Here is a 22,247-nt window from a genome sequence, read left to right as displayed (position 1 = left end):
TTCACTGTAATATTCTCACGGGTAAATTCTGACTGGTTTCAGGTCTGACTCTGTGAGACTGTCAGTCTGGCTGTCAATCTCCTCAGATCCCCCTCTTTGTTTTTGTATTACAAAGGCAGTGGTTATTGACTTTTGCAGGGCCCTTTGCAAAAAAGGCAAATAGACATGGCACCATGAGCAGGATGCAAAAAAATAACCAATAGGATCAGGTATCAGATTTTGAGCAGATTTTTTGACCCATCTTGCAATTTGCCAATTGCCAAACAAACTATTGAGCCAATCAGATTCTGATTCTTCACACAATTTTGACACACTTGTTTGTAATTCCTTAATGTGGGCATGAATAGATTTTGAATGATCAGACAAATTCATACAACACATTTCATCAAAATCTTCACATCTATGTCTATGTGCTAGCAACAGAGTATCAATAGCAGCTCTATTTTGCAGTGTAGCGTGCCTTACTGAACCAACATCTGTTAATAATCTGGCTAAAGCAAGCGAAGTGGCGTTAGCTTGCCAAGCTAACCAACATCCTAACTTGTTTAACAGTCCCAATGCTTTAGCAGCTGTTACATGTGGAGAAAAGAAGGAAACAGCCCATCGAGTACCTGATGGCCAAAATTTGGTGTTGTCATCGCAATCAGGGGCAAACGCATGGATTCTACATTTTCCCCTCCGTGGTTTATGCTGTAAAATCATAGATGTGTTAGGTGTTAACAGTGAGAATCATCCTAAGCTGCAAGGACCTCCCTTGATGTGTGATGGAATCACAGCCCATGTTCAGTCTCCGCAAATAAAAAGCACCCCTGGTGGCAAAGCTAGAGGAACAGTAGTAGAGTGTGAAATATGTGGTGAAGTATAATTGCACCAGGCACTTTCATTTGCGAATATGGGTTGGTTAGGAGAAACATCCCATACTTTGGACTGATCAGATCCCGAGTAATTAAACTTAACACAAAGGTCCATTTTCACGGATCCTAAAAGCTCTATCTCTTGCGGCTCAAGAGTTGCACGGGGAAGGTATGAAACCCATTGATCCCAAGCATCAGCGTGATTGCGTGATTGTAAAAGCTTGCTAACTGTCCTAGGCTTTGGCCAGTCATCTATCGGCAAGCCAACAAGGCAGGTAGGAGAAGGATTGTCAGGAGTAGCAGTGGCTAAGCACAGAGTATCTTGCCCCGTCGCATTGGCTAGGGTAACCCACACATTGGTTCTCGGCTGACTAACAGGCCAAGCAGAAATAGCAGGCACTAAGCTCAGCAAAACTGACAAGTACCATATTGGCACCTGCGTTTTTCTGTTATCATTGCCATTTGCGCTCCAGTACATCTCAATGCAAGCCAATACCCCTTGATCACAAGGATATACAGTGCGATTCAGTCCTCCTTGGTCACCTGTGCTAGACGCTTTCTCTGGTCAGAGGTAGCTCAAACTATGCTGCCAAGGTCATCCCTGTGTTGCTGTTATCCTCAGGATTTGGCCGAACAGGCGGTGGGATATTCTGCCGCAAATCAGGACGCACACACCTTGCTGGGACCCACCGTGGTCCAGTATCTGTGGAAACACAAGCGTATCCACGTCCCCAAGTGACAAGGTCCCAGGGGCCTTCCCACTCACTGGTAAGCAAATTCCTTACCCATACTTTAGCTCGAGGCAAATGTGTTTCACTGGTGCACTGCAAGGAATAAAACTGATTTAAAATTGAGGGATTGTTTGAATGAGCCAGTATGGTCAAGTGATTTATGGTATATACAGCTTTCAAAAGTCTGGACTGTGGGGTTTCCCCTTGCATTCTCCCTTTTTGTTTTTCTAAAACAGTTTTAAGTGTGTGATGAGCACGTTCAACGGCAGCCTGACCAGTGGGAGAATGAGGAATACCAAATTTGTGAGAGATGCCTCACAGACATAAAAAATTCCTAACTTTCTGAGAGGCGTAGGCTGGCCCATTGTCAGTTTTCACACAGGCAGGTATGCCTAAAGCAGCCAAGGCTTGCTGCCAGTGCAAAATTACATCATGGGCCTTTTCTCCAGCATGGGCAGAAGCCCATATAACAGAAGAAAGGGTGTCAATGGATACATGTACATATTTAAAACGACCAAAATCTGAAATGTGTGTAACAACAGTCTGCCAAAGCTGTAGGGCCAAAAGACCACGGGGATTTACTCCAAAGGGTAAAGGTCCATTAAAGTTATGACAATCTGGGCAAGCACTAACAATAGCGCGAGCTTCTGTAGGTGTTAGCGAAAACTGTTTATACAATGTGCGCGCATTTTGATGAAAAAAGGCATGAGATGCTTTAGCCTGGGCTAGTTTATCTGTCTGAGGAACTGCCCAAACAGGATTAGCTAATGCATCAGCATGAGCATTACCTTCTGCAAGAAATCCTGGTAGGTTTGTATGGCTTTTAATACGCAAAACATAAAAAGGATACATGCGTTGCAAAACAGCTGTCCATAAAGCCTTTAACAAAAGAAACAAATCAGCATTGTTAACTTCTTTTAAAAGGGAACAATTTACTCGTTGTACAGCATCTGCAACATAAGCTGAGTCAACAATTAGGTTAAAAGGGTCATTAAAAAGATGAAAGGCCACAGTAAGTGCTTTTAATTCAACCAATTTTGCGGATCCAGTACCCTGACCCTGCAAAGTCTGCCATCCCTCCTCATTTTTCCAGGTGACAGTTGCTGTTCCTGTTTTTCCTGACCCATCTGTAAATACTGTAGGCCCATCTACAGGAGTACGACTTAATTTAGGTTTTGCTGATAATGGGGTGGTATTCAGTGATTGTAGTAACTTATGACTGGGAAAATGGTAATCAATTTGTTCTGTGCAGCTCTGCAGCGCGCTCTGCAGTGCAGAACTATTGGCCAAGGACCACTCAAAATAATCTTGCTGAATAGGAATAGTAAATTCAGCAGGATCTTTGGCAGCAATTTGCAGGCATCAGTATCTACACTTAATAATTAACTGAGCAATAAATTAAAAAATTTTAGTGACTGTTTTTTTAGGTTTGTGAGATAAAAACATCCATTCTAGAATACGCAATGGGTCAGGGGACCAATGATCAGACCATCGTGCAATAATATCTGTTGGATGAAATTCTGGAATTACAACAAAAACAATGATATAAATGTCAGGGTCCACACGGTACACATGGTGATTGGAAATAGTTTGTTGCACCTTATCTAAGGCTTGTTGAGCTTCAGGGATAATCTTGGTGAGTTTAAATCTGAGTCTCCGGCTAATATATTAAACAAAGGAGAAAGTTGTGCAGTGGTGAGTCTTAAATAGGGACACAGCCAATTAATGGTTCCTAACAATTTCTGTGCATCATTTAGAGTGTGCACTGTAGTGTCAAATTGAGCAGTTTGAGGGCATATGGTACGTTCAGGTATTTTTAATCCCAAATATTTGCAGGGTGCTTCTGTTTGGATTTTTTTCAGGTGCAATCTGCAATCCATATTTGTGCAGAGCCTTTAAAAGCTCTGGCTGTATGTTTTGCAAATCCTGTTTGCAAGGAGATGCTATCAATATGTCATCCATATAGTGGTAGCAATAACTGTTAGGGAATTGTTCTCTAATAGGCGATAGAGCTTGGGCCACATACATTTGACAAATAGTTGGACTGTTTTTCATACCTTGTGGTAAAACTTTCCATTGATATCATTTTACAGGTGCAGCACTGTTAACAGCTGGTACTGAAAATGCAAATTTTGGTCTATCATCAGGATGTAAGGGAATTGTAAAGAAGCAATCTTTCAAATCAACAACTAAAATGTCCCATGTTGCAGGAATCATAGTAGGAGATGGCATGCCTGGTTGCAGTGCACCCATACTTTCCATGACTGCATTAATGCGTCTCAGATCATGCACCAATCTCCATTTGCCTGATTTCTTTTGAATCTCAAATACAGGAGTATTCCAAGGGCTGACAGATCGCTCTATGTGCCCTTGCGATACCTGCTCATCAACTAAATTTTTTGGGGTGGCGAGTTTCTGTTGTGTTAGAGGCCACTGTCCTTGCTGCACGTGATGGTCAGTTAACCATCGTAGAGGTGTTACTGGCTGGCAACCGCCCTTCTGCACAATGACCCCTATTAAAAATTGGTGCCAATTGCAACTCTCCAAGTGGCTAAAACATCACGTCCCCATAAATTTAGAGGCTCAGCAGTCGCATGTGGGCCAACTGTAGCAAACTGGTTGTCTGGACTTTTTATGAGCACAAAATATGTACTTAAATAACTTTGTGTCATTCCCCCAAGACCCACAATTGAATTTCCCACTGCAGTGACCGGCCAGGAGTTTGGCCAGTCGTGATGTGAAATCACTGTGACATCTGCTCCCATATCAATCAACCCTTTGCTCTTAACAGTCTGTGGCTGTGGCCCCTTCAGTGTTAGCTCGCAAATCAGTTGTGGTCTCTGCTCGGAAAGTTGTTGAGTCCAAAAAACCTGAGGCATGCCGGTAGAACCAAAGCCTTGGTCCCCTCTCTCTTTAAGTCTGGTCCTGGGAACACAAGACTTGAAAGGTACAAGTTGAGCAATTCGAGTATGAGCAGGTATGACTGCAGAAGGAGTGGGTGTAGAAACCATTGCACATATTTGTCCTGTAAAGTCTGCATCAATTACTCCTGGATGCACAAAAATCCCTTGCAAAGTAGCACTGGATCTTCCTATTAGCAAAGCACCTAAATTTTGTCTTACAGGGCCATGTGCATCTAAAGGCACTTCATGAACTGCAGGAGAGTCTATGATTACTGTGTCAGCGGTGCAACCATCCATCCCTGCTGAGCCTTTTGTTCCGCCAGCAAGCTTGTCACATAAACCTGTGCTGGGCTCAGCGGTTCTTGGGGAAGCATTTATGTTTGAACACGCTGTCCCCTCACATTCAGTCAGCAGTTTCCCTGATTTTTGAGAGGCTGTCCATTGGCTTGGAAACGGGATCTACATTGTTTCGCATAATGTCCTCGTTTAGCACATTGATTCCACAGAACTGCTCTCGGAGCTACTTTGTTATTGGCAACTTTGTTAGTTGCTCTGGAGGACAGAGTTCTGTGAGGGCACTGAGATTTAAAATGACCAGGCTGTCCACAGCTGTAGCAGTTATGTGCCATTTTAATAGCTTCAGCAACAGGTGTAGTAACAGACTCAGACAGCATAGCCATTTGATGTTGTGCAGCCCCTATTTTTGCACATGCATTAATCATATCATGCAATGAGGGCTTTTTCATAGGTACCAAATCAATAGCTTTCCTACATTCCTCATTTGCATTTTCTTGTGCCATTTGCAAAATTAAAGCTTCTTTTATGTCTGCATCTACTATTTGTTTTTCTATTGCATCCTGAAGGCAGTCTAAATGGCTATAAAAGTCTCATTAGGGCTCTGTTTGACAGTTGGGTAGCTTTTCCCAGGAGCTGACATGCTCGCTATTTTAAACAGAGCCTGCAAAGCATGATCATGGGATTGCGCTAGGATCAAAGGGTGCAGGCGAGCCTGCAGCTGAGGCTCGTCCAAGGGGTGCAACCCCATTAATTGAGGCAAACCTGCACCAAACCGAGGATCAGCCATTGGCAATCACGTATTATTTAGAGCAGTCTCCTTACAAAAAGCTCTCCACTCAGTCTCAAACACAGTATACTGAACTGGCATGCAAAGCAATCTAGCAGTCTGCTTTAAATCACAGGGAGTTAACTCTTCACTTGTTATGAATTTCAGCATTTTTGTCACAGCAGGGACAAAAATGCTGAAATTAGGAATTGGTAGCAAGTTGGCGTAGCTCAGATAATACTTGCCAGTTAAATGGAACATGCTGATCAGGAGCTTGACCCCTGCCTCTGATAACTGGGAAAGCAGAAATTACAGTCTTGTGGCTCTTTTGACTCTGGTGATTGCTTAATGATCTTAAGTTTTTTTGCGGCTTCAAAATTTTTATGAGACAAAGCTGTGAGCCTGATATCTCTCCAAACAGCAGCAGGATCTCACATGCCCTGAGTTTCAGATAAGGGTTGCAAAGTTAAGGTATCTCTATAAAGCAAGCTATCATTTTGAACCCCTGGCACAGATTCCTTTGCACCTTGTACAAAAGGATTAGTAGCAGCAGACAGTGGGGGTGCAGCAGCAGGCAGTGGGGGTGCTGATGGCACGCTCTCATTTTCACCTTTTTCATCACTGTCACCCCTGCTGGCTGGTGGTAAAGGTAGATCAAAGGGGTTTGTAGGGACAGGGGGGAGAAGTGGAGTGAGAAACAGGATCCGAAAAGGAGGAGGCAAAGCCCTCCACGGCTTGGGTATTGGAAACAATACAGGTCTTTCTTCACCAGCCTGTGCCCTGCCACCCCCTCCCACTGCAGTGTTTCCAGTCCCACCAGCATTATCTGTGTTTGTTCCCTCTGCCAGGGCAGCTGCAGTGTCTTGCTCTTTTTTCAGTTCTTTCAAAGTGTCTAAAACTAACCTCCATGTCGTCATAAATTCTTTAACAGTATCATCTCCTCTGGAAGCAAGGTCGAGAATATGCCATCCTACTGCTTCCCAAGTTCGGATACTAGAAGTGTTGACACGTCTCATCTCAATCCCTTGACTTTTGCACCAAAGTAGCAGTCTTTGCAATATCAGCTTATCATATTTTACGCCATGTTGTTTTAACATTGACATCCATATATTAATTATTGAATTTTCCTCCTGGGATGTATTTGCTCCCATTTTGTTATCAATGGGCTCACCTTTAAAAGGTTGCTCGCTCTCTCCTCGCTACTCTTCTTCCCGTCTCCCCTGTTCTCCGCACAGGCTACCTGCCCTCCAGGCAGGCTCTTTGAATCATGTCTTGGGGTCACCACATGTGGCTGTAGTCGAGGCAGACATAAAAGCCACACTGGTCGTAATCCATAGTCGAAAGGTAGAAAGATTTTTTTATTTTCTCTACTGCTATTCTTATACCTCTTCACAATGGCTGTGGCCTAATTTAAGATTGGCTGCTTAGCAAACAATGACAAGGCTGTCTAACAAACAGTGACCATTCAGCCCATAAAACAATCAGCTATACAAGCAAAAGTATAGTTGCTACATATTATCCACAAGTTCTTTCTTGTACGCTCTCAATGTCCCATAACAAGAACATCCTCCTTTTGTGTCCAGAACATCTTCTCTTATTGATTATCTTCTTGGCCTTCTCTGTGGGTTTTACTGAAGCTGCAGAATTTCACTGTAATATTCTCACGGGTAAATTCTGACTGGTTTCAGGTCTGACTCTGTGAGACTGTCAGTCTGGCTGTCAATCTCATCAATAGAGGAGTTTCTCACTCGTCGTTTGGAAGAAACACCACCTTATTCTTTAGTGCTGGCAGTTGCTGCCATGTTCGTGTGCCAGCATTGCACTGGGAAGTGTTATAGATTTGATGCATGAGATACTAGGTTATCTAGAGTAAGTATGAAGTAAGAGGGAACAAGTAGGAAGCCATTTAAGGTCACCGTACACTGTTTTCATTTGTTGTGGGGTTGGATTGTCTGTCTCATGGGTGCTACAGCATTGAACTGCCATGCATATTCCAAGTCTCTTTTTCCTTCTGTATTCTTTAAGGGCTGATAAATCAATCTATTCAGACAAACAAAGGGGTCATTAATGTAGTGTTTTCCTGTAATGTGGCAATGACTTGCCAAAGCTCTCACAGATATTTTGGTGCTTATCAGTTTTGTTTATGTGCCATAGCAACAGGCCATGGGGAGCGCTGGGACACTGCAGAACCACTGGTTTTCTCATTTATGTTGTCCTCTGTGTGTCTGTAGCACCAGGAATTTATAAAATGTGGTTTTGAATCACGAGAAACTGAGAATGTTTGTTTTGAAGCACGCGTAACCAGCCTATGTAGCTACACTTTTATTTCCTTCTTGCTTTCACATTGTGTGTGATACTAACATGGTGTCACTGCCCAGCAGCCTTGGCCTTGCTGGGATCTAGAGAAAACCTGTGGTGGTTCTCTGGATTCCTGTGAGTTTGGGAAGCTCAGGTGGGAGGACGAGCCCTTGTTGCCTTTGCTGCTAAGAGCCATGGGTTTGGTACCACATATTGGCTCTGCACAGAAACTTGCTGGTTTCAAGGAATGTGTCTTCCCAGGTGGTAAATACAACAGAGCACAAGCAGCTGAGGGAATGACAGCAAATACACTGCCTTTGGGTATTGTGTGACAACTGTTGGCTTGTTAAAGGTTTATTTTATGATGTGCAAGTGGGACATTCTGCAAAATCTTATGAGAAAGTATCATCCATATAGTGACATCCAGTTTGATTCAGCAGAGGGTTTGTCTTGCCTCTTAATGATTGTGATACTCTCCTGTGTCTGCAGTCAGGAAACGAAGCAGGTGTAGCTCTTGGTGCCTTGAGGGATTCAATGAGTGCCCTTTTCTCCTGCAGAGAATCATCCAGCATGAGCTGGGACATTGCCCAGGTGTCCGTGTCCGACGAGGGTTTTTACGAGTGCGTGGCCACCAGCACCGCGGGGACGGGACGCGCGCAGACATTCCTCGATGTGTCAGGTGGGTCCCAGCCGCCCTTCTGGGGCGAATTACTTGGGCTCAAACACTTGAGACAGCACTTGGGGCCAATAAAATACCTTCCCACTTTTAAGTGTATTTTTAATTACTGTGTTTTTTCCTCACTCATGTCCACAAGTGAGCTGAGGTTTATTCAACAAACCTGTTTTAAATATCAGTGTTGGTTTGGTTTTAGTTCCTGCTATCAGTTGGACGTGCAGAATAGGTCTGACCTGTAGAATCCGAAACGTAAATCTCAGATTTCAATTGTTCTCATTTTTATTTCAGTTGGTAGCAATTATATGTTGGCTTGATTGCATGTATGTGTTATCAGATGGACAAGGAAGTACAAAAATGGTACTCAAATTTCTGCTTTTTTACAATACAAAACTCAGTAAATTGTTAGAAATCTCATCTCTTACCTTGAATTTCTTAAAAGTAGTGACAAAGGTGAGGAAGTAAAATGAATGAGGTAAAAATAGGGCTAATCACAAAGATAATTTTGAGTAAACAGTAGGCTTATTTCTGTCTGTGGGTGGGTGGATGAAACCCCTGCCCATACTACAGCAAGTTTTGTCACTTAATTTTTCATAGTTGCAATGCAACCAGAGTGGGAGGGGAAAAATGATTTCTGGTTTGTAACAAAGATCCATTCTGTACAGCCTTGTGTTGGTGTTGATCAGATACGAGTCTCAGAGCAAGTGAAAGCTGTTGCTGGTGAGCTGGAGAAACACTGGAGCAGTTAATTTTCTGTGACAGGAAGGATGGGAGAACTCAAAACATTTTCAACTCAGGGTTTCATGTAAGGGCTTGAAATTGAAGTTGTCTTGCCTCTTATCTCCTGCAGTAGCTACTCCAGGTAAATTAACCTGAATTATGAATCACAGAATCACAAAACAATTTGGGCTGGAAGGACCTTTGGAAGTCATCTAGTCCAACTCACAGCTCAAAGAGAATTAGCTTCCAAGCTTGATTATGTTTTTCAGGAGCTTGTCCAATCAATTTTTGAATGTCCCCAAGGGTGGAGATTTCACAAGTTCATGGGCAGCCTTCAGTGCTTAACTACCCCCACTAGGAAAATATTTTGTATGTCTGGTCAGAATTTCCCCTGCTGCATGTTATGAACCAAGACTCTCATCCTTTTTTTTTTTTTCTTTCCTCTCCCGTGCCCTGAGAAGACTCTAATTGTGTATTCCCTAAAACAGCCCTCTCAGTAGCTGAAGAGAGTGGCTCAATAATCCTTCACCTTCCCTTTTCCAGGCAAAGATGTTCCTTTCATTGCACTATGAGCAAATTCAAAGAAACCAGTGTGAGATCATTGATTTTATGCAAGGCAAAGTTTGTAGAGAAAGAGCCCTCTTGGACCAAGGGGTGAATTTGAGGAGAGCAACATCCTTTTATTCACACAAAGTAGTGAGCAGAACTGAACAGTAGCATCTGGGTTTACCCAAGTCCTGGTTCTAGAGCACTGATTTATATTTTGGCCACAAAAATCTTTTAAGCAGAAAGGATATTCCCAGATGCTTGTTCCAAACCATGGCTTGGAGGGCAAGCAGTTGTGGGCATAAAGATTCTCAGTCTGGAAGTTGCAACCATTCTTCTCACCAAAGAGACACCTGAAAGAGAATCCTGACCTTTTTCTTGTGATGTTGGTAGCACTTGAAAGTCAAGAGTAATAAGGGGGAAAACTCCCATATCCTATCACTTACAGAGCATGAGAGATGGCCTGGGACTGAGTCACTGTGTAAACATGACAATTTGTTCTGTTCAGAGCCCTGCAGAGGATTAATGGGAAGGAGATGCTTTGAAGTCCTTGTGTACAAATATTTGCAAGAAAATTACTTGAAATGTCTTCTTGACGCAAAGTAAACAATCTTTTCAAGTGTTCTTGGTTTACCCAGCTGACAGACAGTATATCACAGATAATCCATTTTGGCAGCTGCTGTGTGAAAGATGTTGGAGCTGTGCCAACATTTTCTGATTTCACAGAAAGCAAACACTTGAGTTTGTCTTTGTTTTATTCCTATTAAATCTTTAAAATGTCAAATGGATCGTTAGCTTGTGCAGCACCCTAACTGAAGGGCCAGTAAAGTGCTGGGAGATGGCTGAGTGTGAACACTGCTATGGGCAGAGGCTGGGGTAGTCCAAAACTTGTGTTGTCCCACTAGACTGGCAGTCAAAAGATGGGGATTCCGGTCCTGTACTGGCCTCATCTCTGTCTTTCCTGAGTTTGGGTAACATATTTGGTGATAAGCCTGTGGAAAGCATTAGAATATTTGTTGTTTCTCCCAAACACCCCAAACCTAAAAGTACAGGGGAGAAACTCCATTCAGTAAGCAAGTGTAGCTTTCCCTGACTCCTCTGCATGGGTTAAAGTCCGTGGATTTGGCAAGGGGGGCGATTGCTGTTGGGACTGTGTTTGCAGGGAGGCAGAGCTGCACACCCAGCACACAGTGCTGTGCAGGGATCCAGCATGGAGCTTGTGAACCTCATCTGAGACCTCCCAGGAGACCTTGGGGAGGAGGATTTATGGCTGGTTCTGAGCTTAGGAGTAACTTTAACCCTTAATAAATACAGATTTTTCTATTTACTGTTATCCTTGCTTTTCTTAGGATAGCTGTGTTTTAGTGTGTACTGATGAAGATTTGGTCTTGCTCTTACAGCTGTCTCATTTCTGCACAATCATCCTTCTCAAAGTATTATGGAATTTCTTTGTTCAAGAACCAGTCTGGGGAAAACCAAATGGAATATGTATGATATTTTTAACAGGAATGCATAAAGTCATACATAATTTATTTTCTTTCTTGAAATGTTGCCTCCTTGATCTGTAATATCCCAAGGAGGAGCAGGATGATTGCTGCTATTTTAAGCATCTGTGGTTTCAAAGTTTAGTTTCAGTAGAAAATTGTTGCATCTGCTTTCTTCTGGGAGCATGGTAGAAGTGTACAGATGGGTCGGGTGGAAAGCAGATAACAACAGATACTGGGAGTTACAACATAAAATATGTACAGGAAAAGATAATGAAATTCTCAGAGATTTGAGTGGAAGTGAGAATTGAAGGATGTTGTACATAGCTGCTGTCTGGAGCAGCTCCAGCCTAGGAGTTCCTCCTGCCTGGCTGCCAGAGCTCATCCCATGTACCCAGGGACACCTGGTGTGCAGTAGCGCAGGAGTGCCCGAGGTCGCTGTGGGCTCCAGGGCTGGGACCCCAGGCCCCCCAGCAGCTGGGGCTACTGGGCTGGGGTTCCCAAACCCCTGGTCTGACTCCAGCAGCTGGCACCCAGTCCTCTCCCACCAGTCCCCCAGTAGCTGGCACTTAGTATTTGCAGGGATACAGAGAAGGGACAGGGGCTGAGGTTATCCAGAAAGACTTAAAGAAGGGATTTACTAATGAGAGAGGACAAACTCTGCTGATCGGGCCGGGGCTGAGGCAGACAAGGCACTTGACTGGTGGTGCTTTACAGGGGACAGGCCCCTTTTATGCCCCTTCCTGCCTATTCCTCTCTTGTCTCCTCTCTGATTCACTTCCCTGCATATTCCTTCATGAGTTTGCCAGCTGCCCCTCACCCCCACCAAGGTTTGTGTCCTTACCAGCTGCACAGTCCAGGTTAGCCCCTCTGTGCAGTGGTGCTGGTAACTTTTGGTGCCCTTCAGTCAGCATGAGGAGGAGTGGCTGTTGGCATTGTGTCTGCTGTCTGTCTGCCAGGGCTGTTTGCATACTGTGTTTATTACCTCCCCTTTTCTTATTCTATTTCATGAGGTCCTTAAATAAGAGCACAGATGCTTTCTCCTTCCACATTTTCTTTCAGAATCCATCATGAAAAGAACTCACTAATGGTGTTAACTTGGTTCCATTGTTGCTGCTAGAAGAAATTCCTACGAACATGTTTTTTTCCGTATACAACCTGTCAAAATCCAGTGCATAGCTCAGATGCCACCAGGTGGGGTCACACCTGGGGCAGAGATCATGCTCAGAGGTCTGTGACACTGATCCCTTGTTGGCTGTGCTCAAAGAACACAGAGCTGCCTCTTTTCATACAGGGTGTGATTTTTCATCCTACAGGATGTGGTAGTTTGGATCTAGACCAGGTGTGTCCATTTGATATCAGCTCCTGGCAGGTAGGTCAGCATCAGAGAATGAGGCTGCTGCCCTGGGTTCTGTTTATGGCTTCAGAAAGGGAAATGAAACCAAATATTAAACCTGAATTATTAAATAACTCAATTCATTAAATTTAATATTTAACCCCTAAACTATTAGATAAATAATTAAATATTAAAGTATTGCCAATGTTGTTGTTCTGTAGTGTGCCTAACGTTGTTTATCAGGAATGCACAGATGCTGCAAGGTTGCCAAATGTGTGTCTGACGCCTTTGTTCTCGGCTGCCGCAGAGCCCCCGCCCGTGCTGCAGGTGCCCGCTAACGTGACAGCGGTGCCCGGGGCCGGGGCGGTGCTGAGCTGCCTGGTGCTGAGCACGGGGCGCTACAACCTGTCCTGGCAGCGGCACGGGCACGACGCGCGCCTGCAGGACCCGCTGCGGCTCCAGCTCCTGGCCAACCTGTCCCTGGAGGTGAGGCCAGCCCGGCTGTCGGACGCGGGCAGCTACATCTGCACCGCCGCCAACGAGGGCGGATCTGCCACGGCTTCTGTCTTCCTCACCGTGCAAGGTAACGACCGGACACCGTGCCCGCGGCTCGTGTTGGGAACAGGCTGCCCACGGCCTTGGACAGGCCCATGCCTGAAAGTGTCCAAGCCTGGACGGGGTTTGGAGCAACCTGGGACAGTGGAAGGTGTCCCAGCCCATGGCAGGGGGTGGAACGAGAGGGGCTTTAGTGTCCGTTCCAACCAAAACCGTTGTGTGATTTCATGAAAAATCAGTCAGGACTAAAAAAGACAACAGGAGTGAGACCAAACAAATCTAGGTCTGGGCTGTTGCTGCATACCAGGAACAAATGAAAAAAAAAAAAAGTATAAATGCAGTAATTGGTATTGGAGCAAATACTTTCAAAATTTTGAAGTGCTGCAGGATTTTTTTTTCCTATTTGCCTTGATTGTATGTAGGTTTGAACCTTGGGTCTTTGCTGCCTGTCTATGGGTGAGGAGAGACAGAACTCAAAAAACCTGTAGAAAGAAAATTATTCTGTCACTTGTAGGTGATTCCAGCAGATTTCTGCTCGTGATGCTGCTGGGTTATGTTCTGTGCAGAGGGGGTACCTTCATTAATTCAGCAACTTTGCTGCTCTAATTCTAGTACTTTAGTTAGTTGATCAAAAACTTAGAATTATGGGAAAAAGAGATACTGAATGGAATAAGCTTGACCTAAAGTGCTCCAAAACAGAGGTTGAAAGTGGAGTTATAATGCTTATTAATGGGATGTAGTTTTGCCTGTATTGGTTACCAAGGTGGAACACATAGGTGTGGAAGCAGTTGTTTAGGACCTAGTACAAAATACAGCAGAAGGAAGTGGTTTTTCAAAATCTGTTTGAATTACCTTTAGATTGCTGCAGCAGAGTTATAACTTGATTTCTAATTAACTTAGATTTCTCCAACTTAAATTTTTAACAAAGCTGAAAGGAAAGAAGTAATGAAAAAACCTCAACCACCATGCATTTGGAAAACCTAGTTTTGAATTGTACAGAATTTTTCCATCAAGACACTCATTCAAGCATGTCAAGGGCATCAAGAGAAGTGCCTCTCTCCCTTGTTCATCTCTTCCCGGGATTTAGATTTTCTTCCCTAATGTCTGTAGCTCATCTGGGAGCTTTAACACAATGACCAAATTGCTTCTGGTGGTTTTTACCTAGTAAAGCTAAAGAAGTTTTACTGTTGCCACAGCAGAATATTGAGTTTCAAATCACTTATATATGTAGAGTGATTATATAAAATAGTTGGAAATTACATTTTGGCTGGTCCTGGTAGTGCTAACAGCTTTCAAACATGTCTGAGAGAACCCTCTTAGGCAGTTCAGACAGCCTTAGCTGAGAGTCTGATTTGAGTATTCTTTATTTCTTGTGAAGGATGCTTAGAACAGAATAAATAGGTGGGAAACACTAAGCTGCAGCTGATTTCAGCTTTCTGCAGTAGTGTCTGTCTCTTTTTGTTTGGAAAAAGTAACCTACTGCCAGCCTCCCCAATGGCTGCATGCAGGAGCTGAATGGTATCTGAAGGGTTTGCAAGCACTGTTACTTGTGATCATTTTAATTTACCCAGACAAAATGATTTCCATCAGATTTCTGGGAATACTCAGTGTGTGATTGTCATGTACAACTTGCAGTGCTTGTTAGGGCCTGGAGTAGTTTTCAAAAAACAGTTTTTATTTGACAGCAAAGAGTAAAGGGTGGCCAGATGAAAGAGCTAAAGCTTTATGGGCTTGTCATTATTAACATGCTGAAGAGGGAAATTTGAAGTCTTGTTAATTGATGGAGATGAGTCCGTGCTTTGTGTAGTTGTAAGTAATTCAGAACGTCAAGTTAAATTTGTCCTGAAGCCCTTTATTATTGTTGGACCAGCTCCATGTAGATCTCTGAATTTTGGATCGTAAGAGAATAAACACTGCTTTCATCCCCGTTTTCTCTTGGTGGGGGGAGTTAAGGCAGAGAACAAATGCTGGTGGCTCTAAAAATAACCCAGCATCTGCTTTCCCTGCTGAAGTGGGTTGTAGTAAACCCTTGTTTTGAAAGCGTTGGGTTTGATGCTGCTGTTTCTGAAAGGGAACATTCATGGGACTCCTGTGCCAGCAGCTGTGCAAATACAGCCTGGAACCTTTGTGGGGCTGACTTTGTGCCCCAGCTGTGTGCTCTGTGCTCAGGAGAATGCACTGTCCCCAGCCACTCACTGCTCCCCATGACAGGGACACAGGTGGGGCATGGCCCCGTGTGAAACCTGGGCCTCTCTATGGGCAGGGGTACTGCCCAGAGCACTCTGGAAGGTCCTGCAAAACTGTTTGATAAATCCCAAGGAGCATTGATGCTCATTGAGTGCTAGGACTAACTCAAAGTATGTGCTCAATTTGGAGTTGCGAAATAGTGGCTACGTAGTGTGAGTTGCTCAAGTTCATCCCATCAGATTGGTCTTTTATGGAAACATAAATGAATTTATGAGGGGATTCCTTGCTTTTTCAGGTGCCTAGAGGAGTATATTGCAGCTGTGTGAGGCTGGAGATGGGCCAGGAGTGTGAAACATTGGTGATCCTATGTATTTTTTGATATGTTTCTCACTGATGACTGAAATTCCATGAACATTGAAACCTTTTCTTTCTGGTTTTGTTACAGCCTTGTAGGTGGAATATGAGTTTTCTATTTGCATATTTGTTAGGTTCAATTAATATGGCATATTGTGGTAGCTTGATGTTTTGTTTGTGGTGTTTTCATTTAAATATATCAGTAATATTGATTTGGGGGGGAAATGTAGGAATTTGGGCTTTTTTTTTTTTAATTGAAACGGTGTGCATGCTGAGGAGATCAATTTGCGGTGGCTTTTTTTTGTTTCCTTCCCCTCCACGAATTTCAACTACACCATTAAACCCCAGAAATTTGGGTGATGCTAAATGTGGTTTTATGGTACTCGTGGTTTTTCATGTGTTCTGGTGTAAGAGCAGACAAGGAAGGGATTATCTTGATTATTGCAACTTTCTTTTCCCTCTACAACACAGCTGTGTAACGGGGGGAGACTTTCCAGCTGTGGCTTGTGTTTAGGTTGGGATTAGTAGAGATGTTTTGAGTTACTAATCTGGCCCCGTGATGAATTCCATTATTGGGTTAAGAAGCAGTGAAGTCAGCAACCTGCTCAGGTGTATCTCTTTAGCTGAATGTATAGATGGAATAAAGTCATACCTGCTGTAGTTACTGTTTTGTCCACACCATGGATGTGGTGGGTTTCCTTCACCTTATTATTTAAAAATGTTCAAGTGCCTGTCTGGTATCACCATCACAGCTGAAAGACATTCTCAGCACTTGCTCGCAGGGAGCACTGTTAAACAATGCAGTGTCCAGCCACACCTGCAGGAAATAAGCAGATTTATTATGTGTTCCACCTGGCCACGTGAGGAATCAAGTGTCTGTTTGCCTTTGGGCATTGAAGACTTGTCATTGCTGTAGTAAGAGTTGTGCAAGTGCTGTTTGGCCAAGCCAAGGGGTGACAGTAGTGCTGTCCTGCTCTCTGAACAGCTGCCTTAGGTGTGCAGTGGGGAAAAGTGGGTCCCTGTGCTGCCGGCGGGGGGGGGGGGGGGGGGGGGGGGGGCATTCACCTGAGGGACTGCTGGGGGCACTTCCCAGTGCCCAGAACTTGAATACACTTGAAAATAAAAAAATAGCCCAGGAGACAGCATGTGTGACTTGGCTCGACAAAGCAGTGCTGATACTCAGGTACCTCCCAGGCAGGAGCAGAAACCAGGTCTGTTTTCAGAAACAGTGGGGCTTTCAGCATCAATGTACTAATATCTGGAAGAATTCCAGGGAAGAGACTGCCCAGGTGGATGAATTACCTCCTTGGCATAATTCTGAATTTTTTCTGCTCTTTTCTCTGAAAAGATACAATACAGAAATAAATATCCTGGTCTTTCAGATCTCTCTCTAACTGATGGTGTGAATATTGTTCACTTAGATCTGTGGATGCACGCTGTGATAATGGACAGAGAGGAACTGATTATACTGCTCTGCAGTCTTTAAACACTGAGAAAATGGGGAAGGGAATAAAACTGAATATTATTGCTTCCGTTGCTACTTCAGATTTAAAGTTAATTAAATGCAAGGTGTCTATGCTAAAGAATGACAAGCAGTTCAGGGTCTTTTGTGCTTCTTTCTAGGCTGTTCTTTGGAGCTATCTGAGGCTTGGAGCAACCTGGTCTAGTGGAAGGTGTGCCTGCACATGGCAAGGGGTAGAGTAAACGATCTTTAAGGTCCCTTCCAACACAAACCATTCTGGGATTCTGTGATTCTGTTTCTTTACTTGCAGCATGTGGGTGCCCCTCTGCAGCGTACCAGGACAGGGGATGCTGCAGGACAGCACACCCTGCGCCTTGGCGGGGTTGAGAGGGGATTGGGAAGGGGATCACTGGGAATTTGGTAGCTAAGTAAGGCAACTGGCAAGTGAATAAGGCAAAATCATGTGTGAAGATGATATTACTTTTTAATTAGGTTCACTTAGTTGATGCCAAAAGAACAGATGAATGTGACTGGCTGATTGGTGCTGAAGGCTTCTTTCTGTTTATCCCTCTTGAATGTTTTTATCTGTCTTTATGCTGTACAGCTCTGGTCTCAGCTTGCTGTCTAAACAGGAACCTTTGTCACAGCTTTTCTGTTTGTGCAATTTTTCTTCTGCACTTCTTTCATTTGGCTTGTGAATAAAAGCATAAAATTGAATTGCGTATTAATTCATCGAATCCTAGAATGGACCATAAAGCCCATCTCATTCCACGGGCAGGGACACCTTCCACCATCCCAGGTTGCTCCAAGCCTGTCCAGCCTGGCTTTGGACACTTCTGGGGATCCAGGGGCAGCCACAGCTGCTCTGGGCACCCTGTGCCAGGGCCTTCCCACCCTCCCAGGGAACAATTCCTTCCCAATATCCCATCCATCCCTGCCCTCTTGCAGTGGGAAGCCACGCCCCTTGTCCTGTCCCTCCAAGCCCTTGTCCCAAGTCCCACTCCAGCTCTCCTGGGAGCCTCTTTAGGCTCTGGAAGGGGGTGTGAGGTCTCCCTGGACCCTTCTCTTGTCCAGGTGAACACCCCCAGCTCTCCCAGCCTGGCTCCAGAGCAGAGGGGATCCAGCCCTGGGAGCAGCTCTGGGGCCTCATCTGGGCCCTCTCCAGCAGCTCCACATCCTTCTGATGTTGGAGGCCCAGAGCAGGAGGCAGCTCTGCAGGTGGGGTCTCTTGAGAAGCTTTACACACAATCTGTGTTGTTTAACATGTTTCATTCTGCAGCCTTGAATGAGATGGGCACTGTAAGGAGCTTGTGCTTCTCCTTTCATCTACGAATCTTCACCTCTGAGATACAGAGAACAAGGCAAAGGAGATTAAATGAACCTAACATACAAGAAAGCCCCTCTGTGTGCCTGCCTGGTTCCTGGTGTTTGGGCGAGAAAACAAGATGATTAATTGGTGGCAAATGGGGCCTCACTGATTTTAGTCAATATCTTGATTATTACAGCTGTGTATATTGACTTTTTTCTAATAATTTTATTACAAATATAACACAAATTAAAATTTCTTTCATCTTCTGCTCGCCTGATAATATTGTACAAAATACTGTCATGGACGGTGGTGTGTTGCCAAAGCATGATGTGTAGTTGCCATCAGAGCCAGTTTCCTAATCCTAACAGGAGAGGAGAGCTTTCTGTGACCAGAGCATGCAGAATACCCCCAGCATCTCTTGGCAGGATTTCAAACGCAATAAAAACAGCTGAGCCAGGGACTTTTCAGGACCCTGCAGTTTTTATTAAATTTAGAAGTGAATAACTAATGACCTTGGGGAAGATTAATGGGCATAGATTTAAGAAATTAAATGATAAGGCATTATCTGTATTTGTGTTTATGATTTTGCAACTGTGTGCGAAGTGGCTGCAGTTCATTACTGAGTTTCTTCCTTCCTTGGCAGTGTAGCGTACACTGTTACTGGTCCAGAAACCCCTTATAAGCTCACATGTTTAGTTAATGCCGGAAAACAGAGGCCTCCCATCCTGGCAATCACCTTTCTGCTCCCCTGAGCTCCCCAGGTGCCACAATGCAGCAAAGAGTCCTCCAAACATTGTATTTCTTTGCAAAGTAGAGGGTTTATGTGCTTAATAGTGGCATGCAGGTAAGTTTGCATGAGACAGTACCAGCTGTGAATTAGTCACAAAGCTCTAACACAAAATGTGGTGCAGCTAAGTTCGGGACTTGTATTCTGATGGTACAACTGCATTTCAGGACTAATATTTTCCATTGGAGCCTCGGTCTCCTGTTGAGCAAGATGTACTGCGGAACAGATCCTTCCATAGTCACAGTGTTTGTGATTCCCTACCTTGCAGCTGCAATGTGGTGCAATTAGTCCCTATCAGCAAGTGAGGCTGGATCTGCAGAGGCACAGACATGTTGGGGCAGCAGAGTGGCTCAGCTGAAAATGCCCACAGACTTGCCAACCTGTATTTCACAAACTTGCGCTGCTTCTGATACACCTTTCCCTGTAAGAGGGGAAAAGATTTCCTGCTGTCCTTTTCTGTGGTCTTAATTTGGTGTTTGAACATTTGAAAAACCATTTAATAACTCATTATTTCACCTTCTATCAGTCACTAATCCTCCTCTCTGTGCTGAGCTCATGGGGAAGAAGGTTGTTTTCCAAGATTTGTGTTTTAATGCCATTTGCTTGAAACCTGCTGCCTGAACCCCACATTGTCTCTGCCCTGCAAGAAGGGAGAATTTCCCTTGGCTCTCTCCTAGGAGCAGCACAGTCTTCTGCAGGGAGATTCTCTTTCCAGGCCAGAACACTGTGGTTTTTATTGAGCAGCTTTTTAATCAAATGGTGTTACAACACAGGATTTGGACAGTGTTATCTTCCTCCCAGCAATGATAAGGAAAAGAGCATGGTATTAATTCTTCCAGAAAGGGCTGTGTGGTGGTGTTGTGTTCCCATATATGACACCCTGAACTGGAAAGGCTGATGCTGTTCACCTGGACACTGTGTAGCATGACCCTCACCTTGTCCTGGATGGGTTACACCACACATAAGTAGGTGCTGCGTGCTGGCTCTTACACTGCTCGTTAGCAGCCACTGAAACATGTCCAGTGTCACCTGGGCCAGTGGGATGGGGTAATTCCCACCGGAGCCAAGAAAAAAGGGCTGTGCAGAGCAGCCTGAGATGTGAGGTACCTCTGCGTTCCATGTGTTCAGTCTCTTGGACTCTCACGAATGGGAGAGCTGGGCTTAGGCTTTTGTCCTGTGGTTTCTCCAGGAATGAGTAGGCACAGAGGAATTCGTATCAATACAGAGAGTGGGGAGCAAAAGGCAAAGTTCCAAAGATGAAGATTGCTAGTGCTCATTTTGTAGCAGCTTGTTTCACATCTCAACTTTATCCGTGGGTGTGGATCTTCTTCTTGCCACTGTAAGACAAAAGTCATACATACCATAAAAAGTGTCTCTTGCCAAAGTGAACTGCTTTGGTGGTCATTTTTAATTGAGGGAATCTGTCTAAGGATTATGGAATCATGGAGTGGTTTATGCTGGAGACACCTTAAAGCCCATCCTGTCCCACCCCCTGCTATGGACAGGAACACCTTCCACTATCCCAGGTTACTCCAAGCCCCATCCAACCTGGCCTTGGACACTTCCAGGGATGGGGAGTCCATAGCCTTTCTGAGTTAAAAATGAATGGATTCTGTTGAGTTCACCATTTACTTTTCGAGTGAAAACACCCCTAAAATCCATAACATCCTTTGCAATTGTTAACACTGCACCACATCTGTCTGCACACAGAGTGTGACTTTCATTCTTATCCCTCAGGTTGCATTCTGACAATTGACCTACCTGAAGGTTTGCGGGCTTTAGTGTCCAGCGGTCTGAATAAATTTCATAGAATCACAGAGTGGTGTGTGTTGGAAGGGACCTTAAAGCTCATTTTGTTCTGCCCCCTGCCATGGGCAGGGACACTTTCCAGGTTGCTCATTGTCTAGTATTTATCAAAATTGGCTCTGTTGCTGCTTTTTTAACCCCATCTCAGGTAGGCCAATACCTGAATCCTGACCTAATGCCTGTTATAAAGGTGGTTTATGCTGAGATTTGGTTGACTGTGCCAGTGGAAACAAGCGGGCTCTGACCTTCATTGGGTTGCTTTCTCACCATGGAGCTATTTGAAAATGAGAATGAAGTGCTTGTTGTAAGCTCTGTTTTCTAGCAAGACATTTTAAATTGCTGTTTTTAATTTCTTTTGTTAGAACCCCCGAGGCTTGTCATTTCACCCGAGAACCAGACTTTTAGAGAAGGCTCTGAAGTGTCCATCAGGTGTTCTGCCACGGGGCACCCAAAGCCAACAGTTGTATGGACACACAATGATATGTTTATCACTGGCTCCAGCAGGTGGGACTTGGAGTTGTCTCCATTTATTTTAATGTCATATGTGAAAAATAAGGTTTGAATAGTGCTAAAATATTCTACTACTTCCACAGGAGTCTGTGAGTTTTGTAAACAGTACTTCAATCTTTACTTTCATAAGTCTTTAAGTGCAATTACCTCATCTCTAACAGAGAAACACTTTAGCTTTCTTCTCCAGGATTTTTTACAAGATTAATTTATGTACTTTTCACAAAATGTAGTGCTAGATAAAATAGTACTAATAGTGTTTATCGTGAGGAAAAAACCCCCAGAAACACCTATTTATAAACCATCTGCTTGTGCTGCTATGCGTGCTTGGAGTGTGGATACAACCATTGCTCTTTCTAATAATTTTGGATGATCCCCTGTGTGTTCCCAGGTACAGAATGACCCCAGAAGGCACCTTAATCATAAGAAAGGCAATTCCCAAAGATGCAGGAGTTTATGGCTGTTTGGCAAGTAACTCAGCTGGGACAGAGAAACAGACATCCATGCTCACATACATCGGTAAGTGAGAAAAACAATATACTGAAATTAAAAAAATAAACTAATTCATCATCAGGGAAGAGGAGCTGTTAAAATGAGTAGAACTCTGCAGAACATACTGGTAGAAATTTCAAAAACCTCAGAAGAGATGTTGAACAGCTCACAGATGTCCTT

General features: G+C 44.1%; 1 protein-coding gene across 6 annotated transcripts in view; it reads left to right on the top strand.

Annotated features, from left to right (window-relative positions):
- Window positions 1-22,247, top strand: part of HMCN1 (hemicentin 1) — a 183,167-nt gene that overhangs the window by 51,808 nt on the left and 109,112 nt on the right. For all 6 annotated transcript variants that reach the window (XM_032117452.1, XM_032117453.1, XM_032117455.1 and 3 more), the window contains exons 10-13: window positions 8,407-8,528; window positions 12,916-13,191; window positions 21,431-21,572; window positions 21,967-22,094. In XM_032117452.1, coding sequence (XP_031973343.1) covers window positions 8,407-8,528; window positions 12,916-13,191; window positions 21,431-21,572; window positions 21,967-22,094 — 668 coding nt within the window. The remainder of the gene's footprint in view (window positions 1-8,406; window positions 8,529-12,915; window positions 13,192-21,430; window positions 21,573-21,966; window positions 22,095-22,247) is intronic.

Source organism: Corvus moneduloides, chromosome 9, assembly GCF_009650955.1.
Source record: "Corvus moneduloides isolate bCorMon1 chromosome 9, bCorMon1.pri, whole genome shotgun sequence".
In the NCBI taxonomy this organism is placed as follows: domain Eukaryota; kingdom Metazoa; phylum Chordata; class Aves; order Passeriformes; family Corvidae; genus Corvus; species Corvus moneduloides.
Note: the sequence above shows the minus strand (reverse complement) of the source record. Positions and strands in the feature narration are given on the sequence as shown.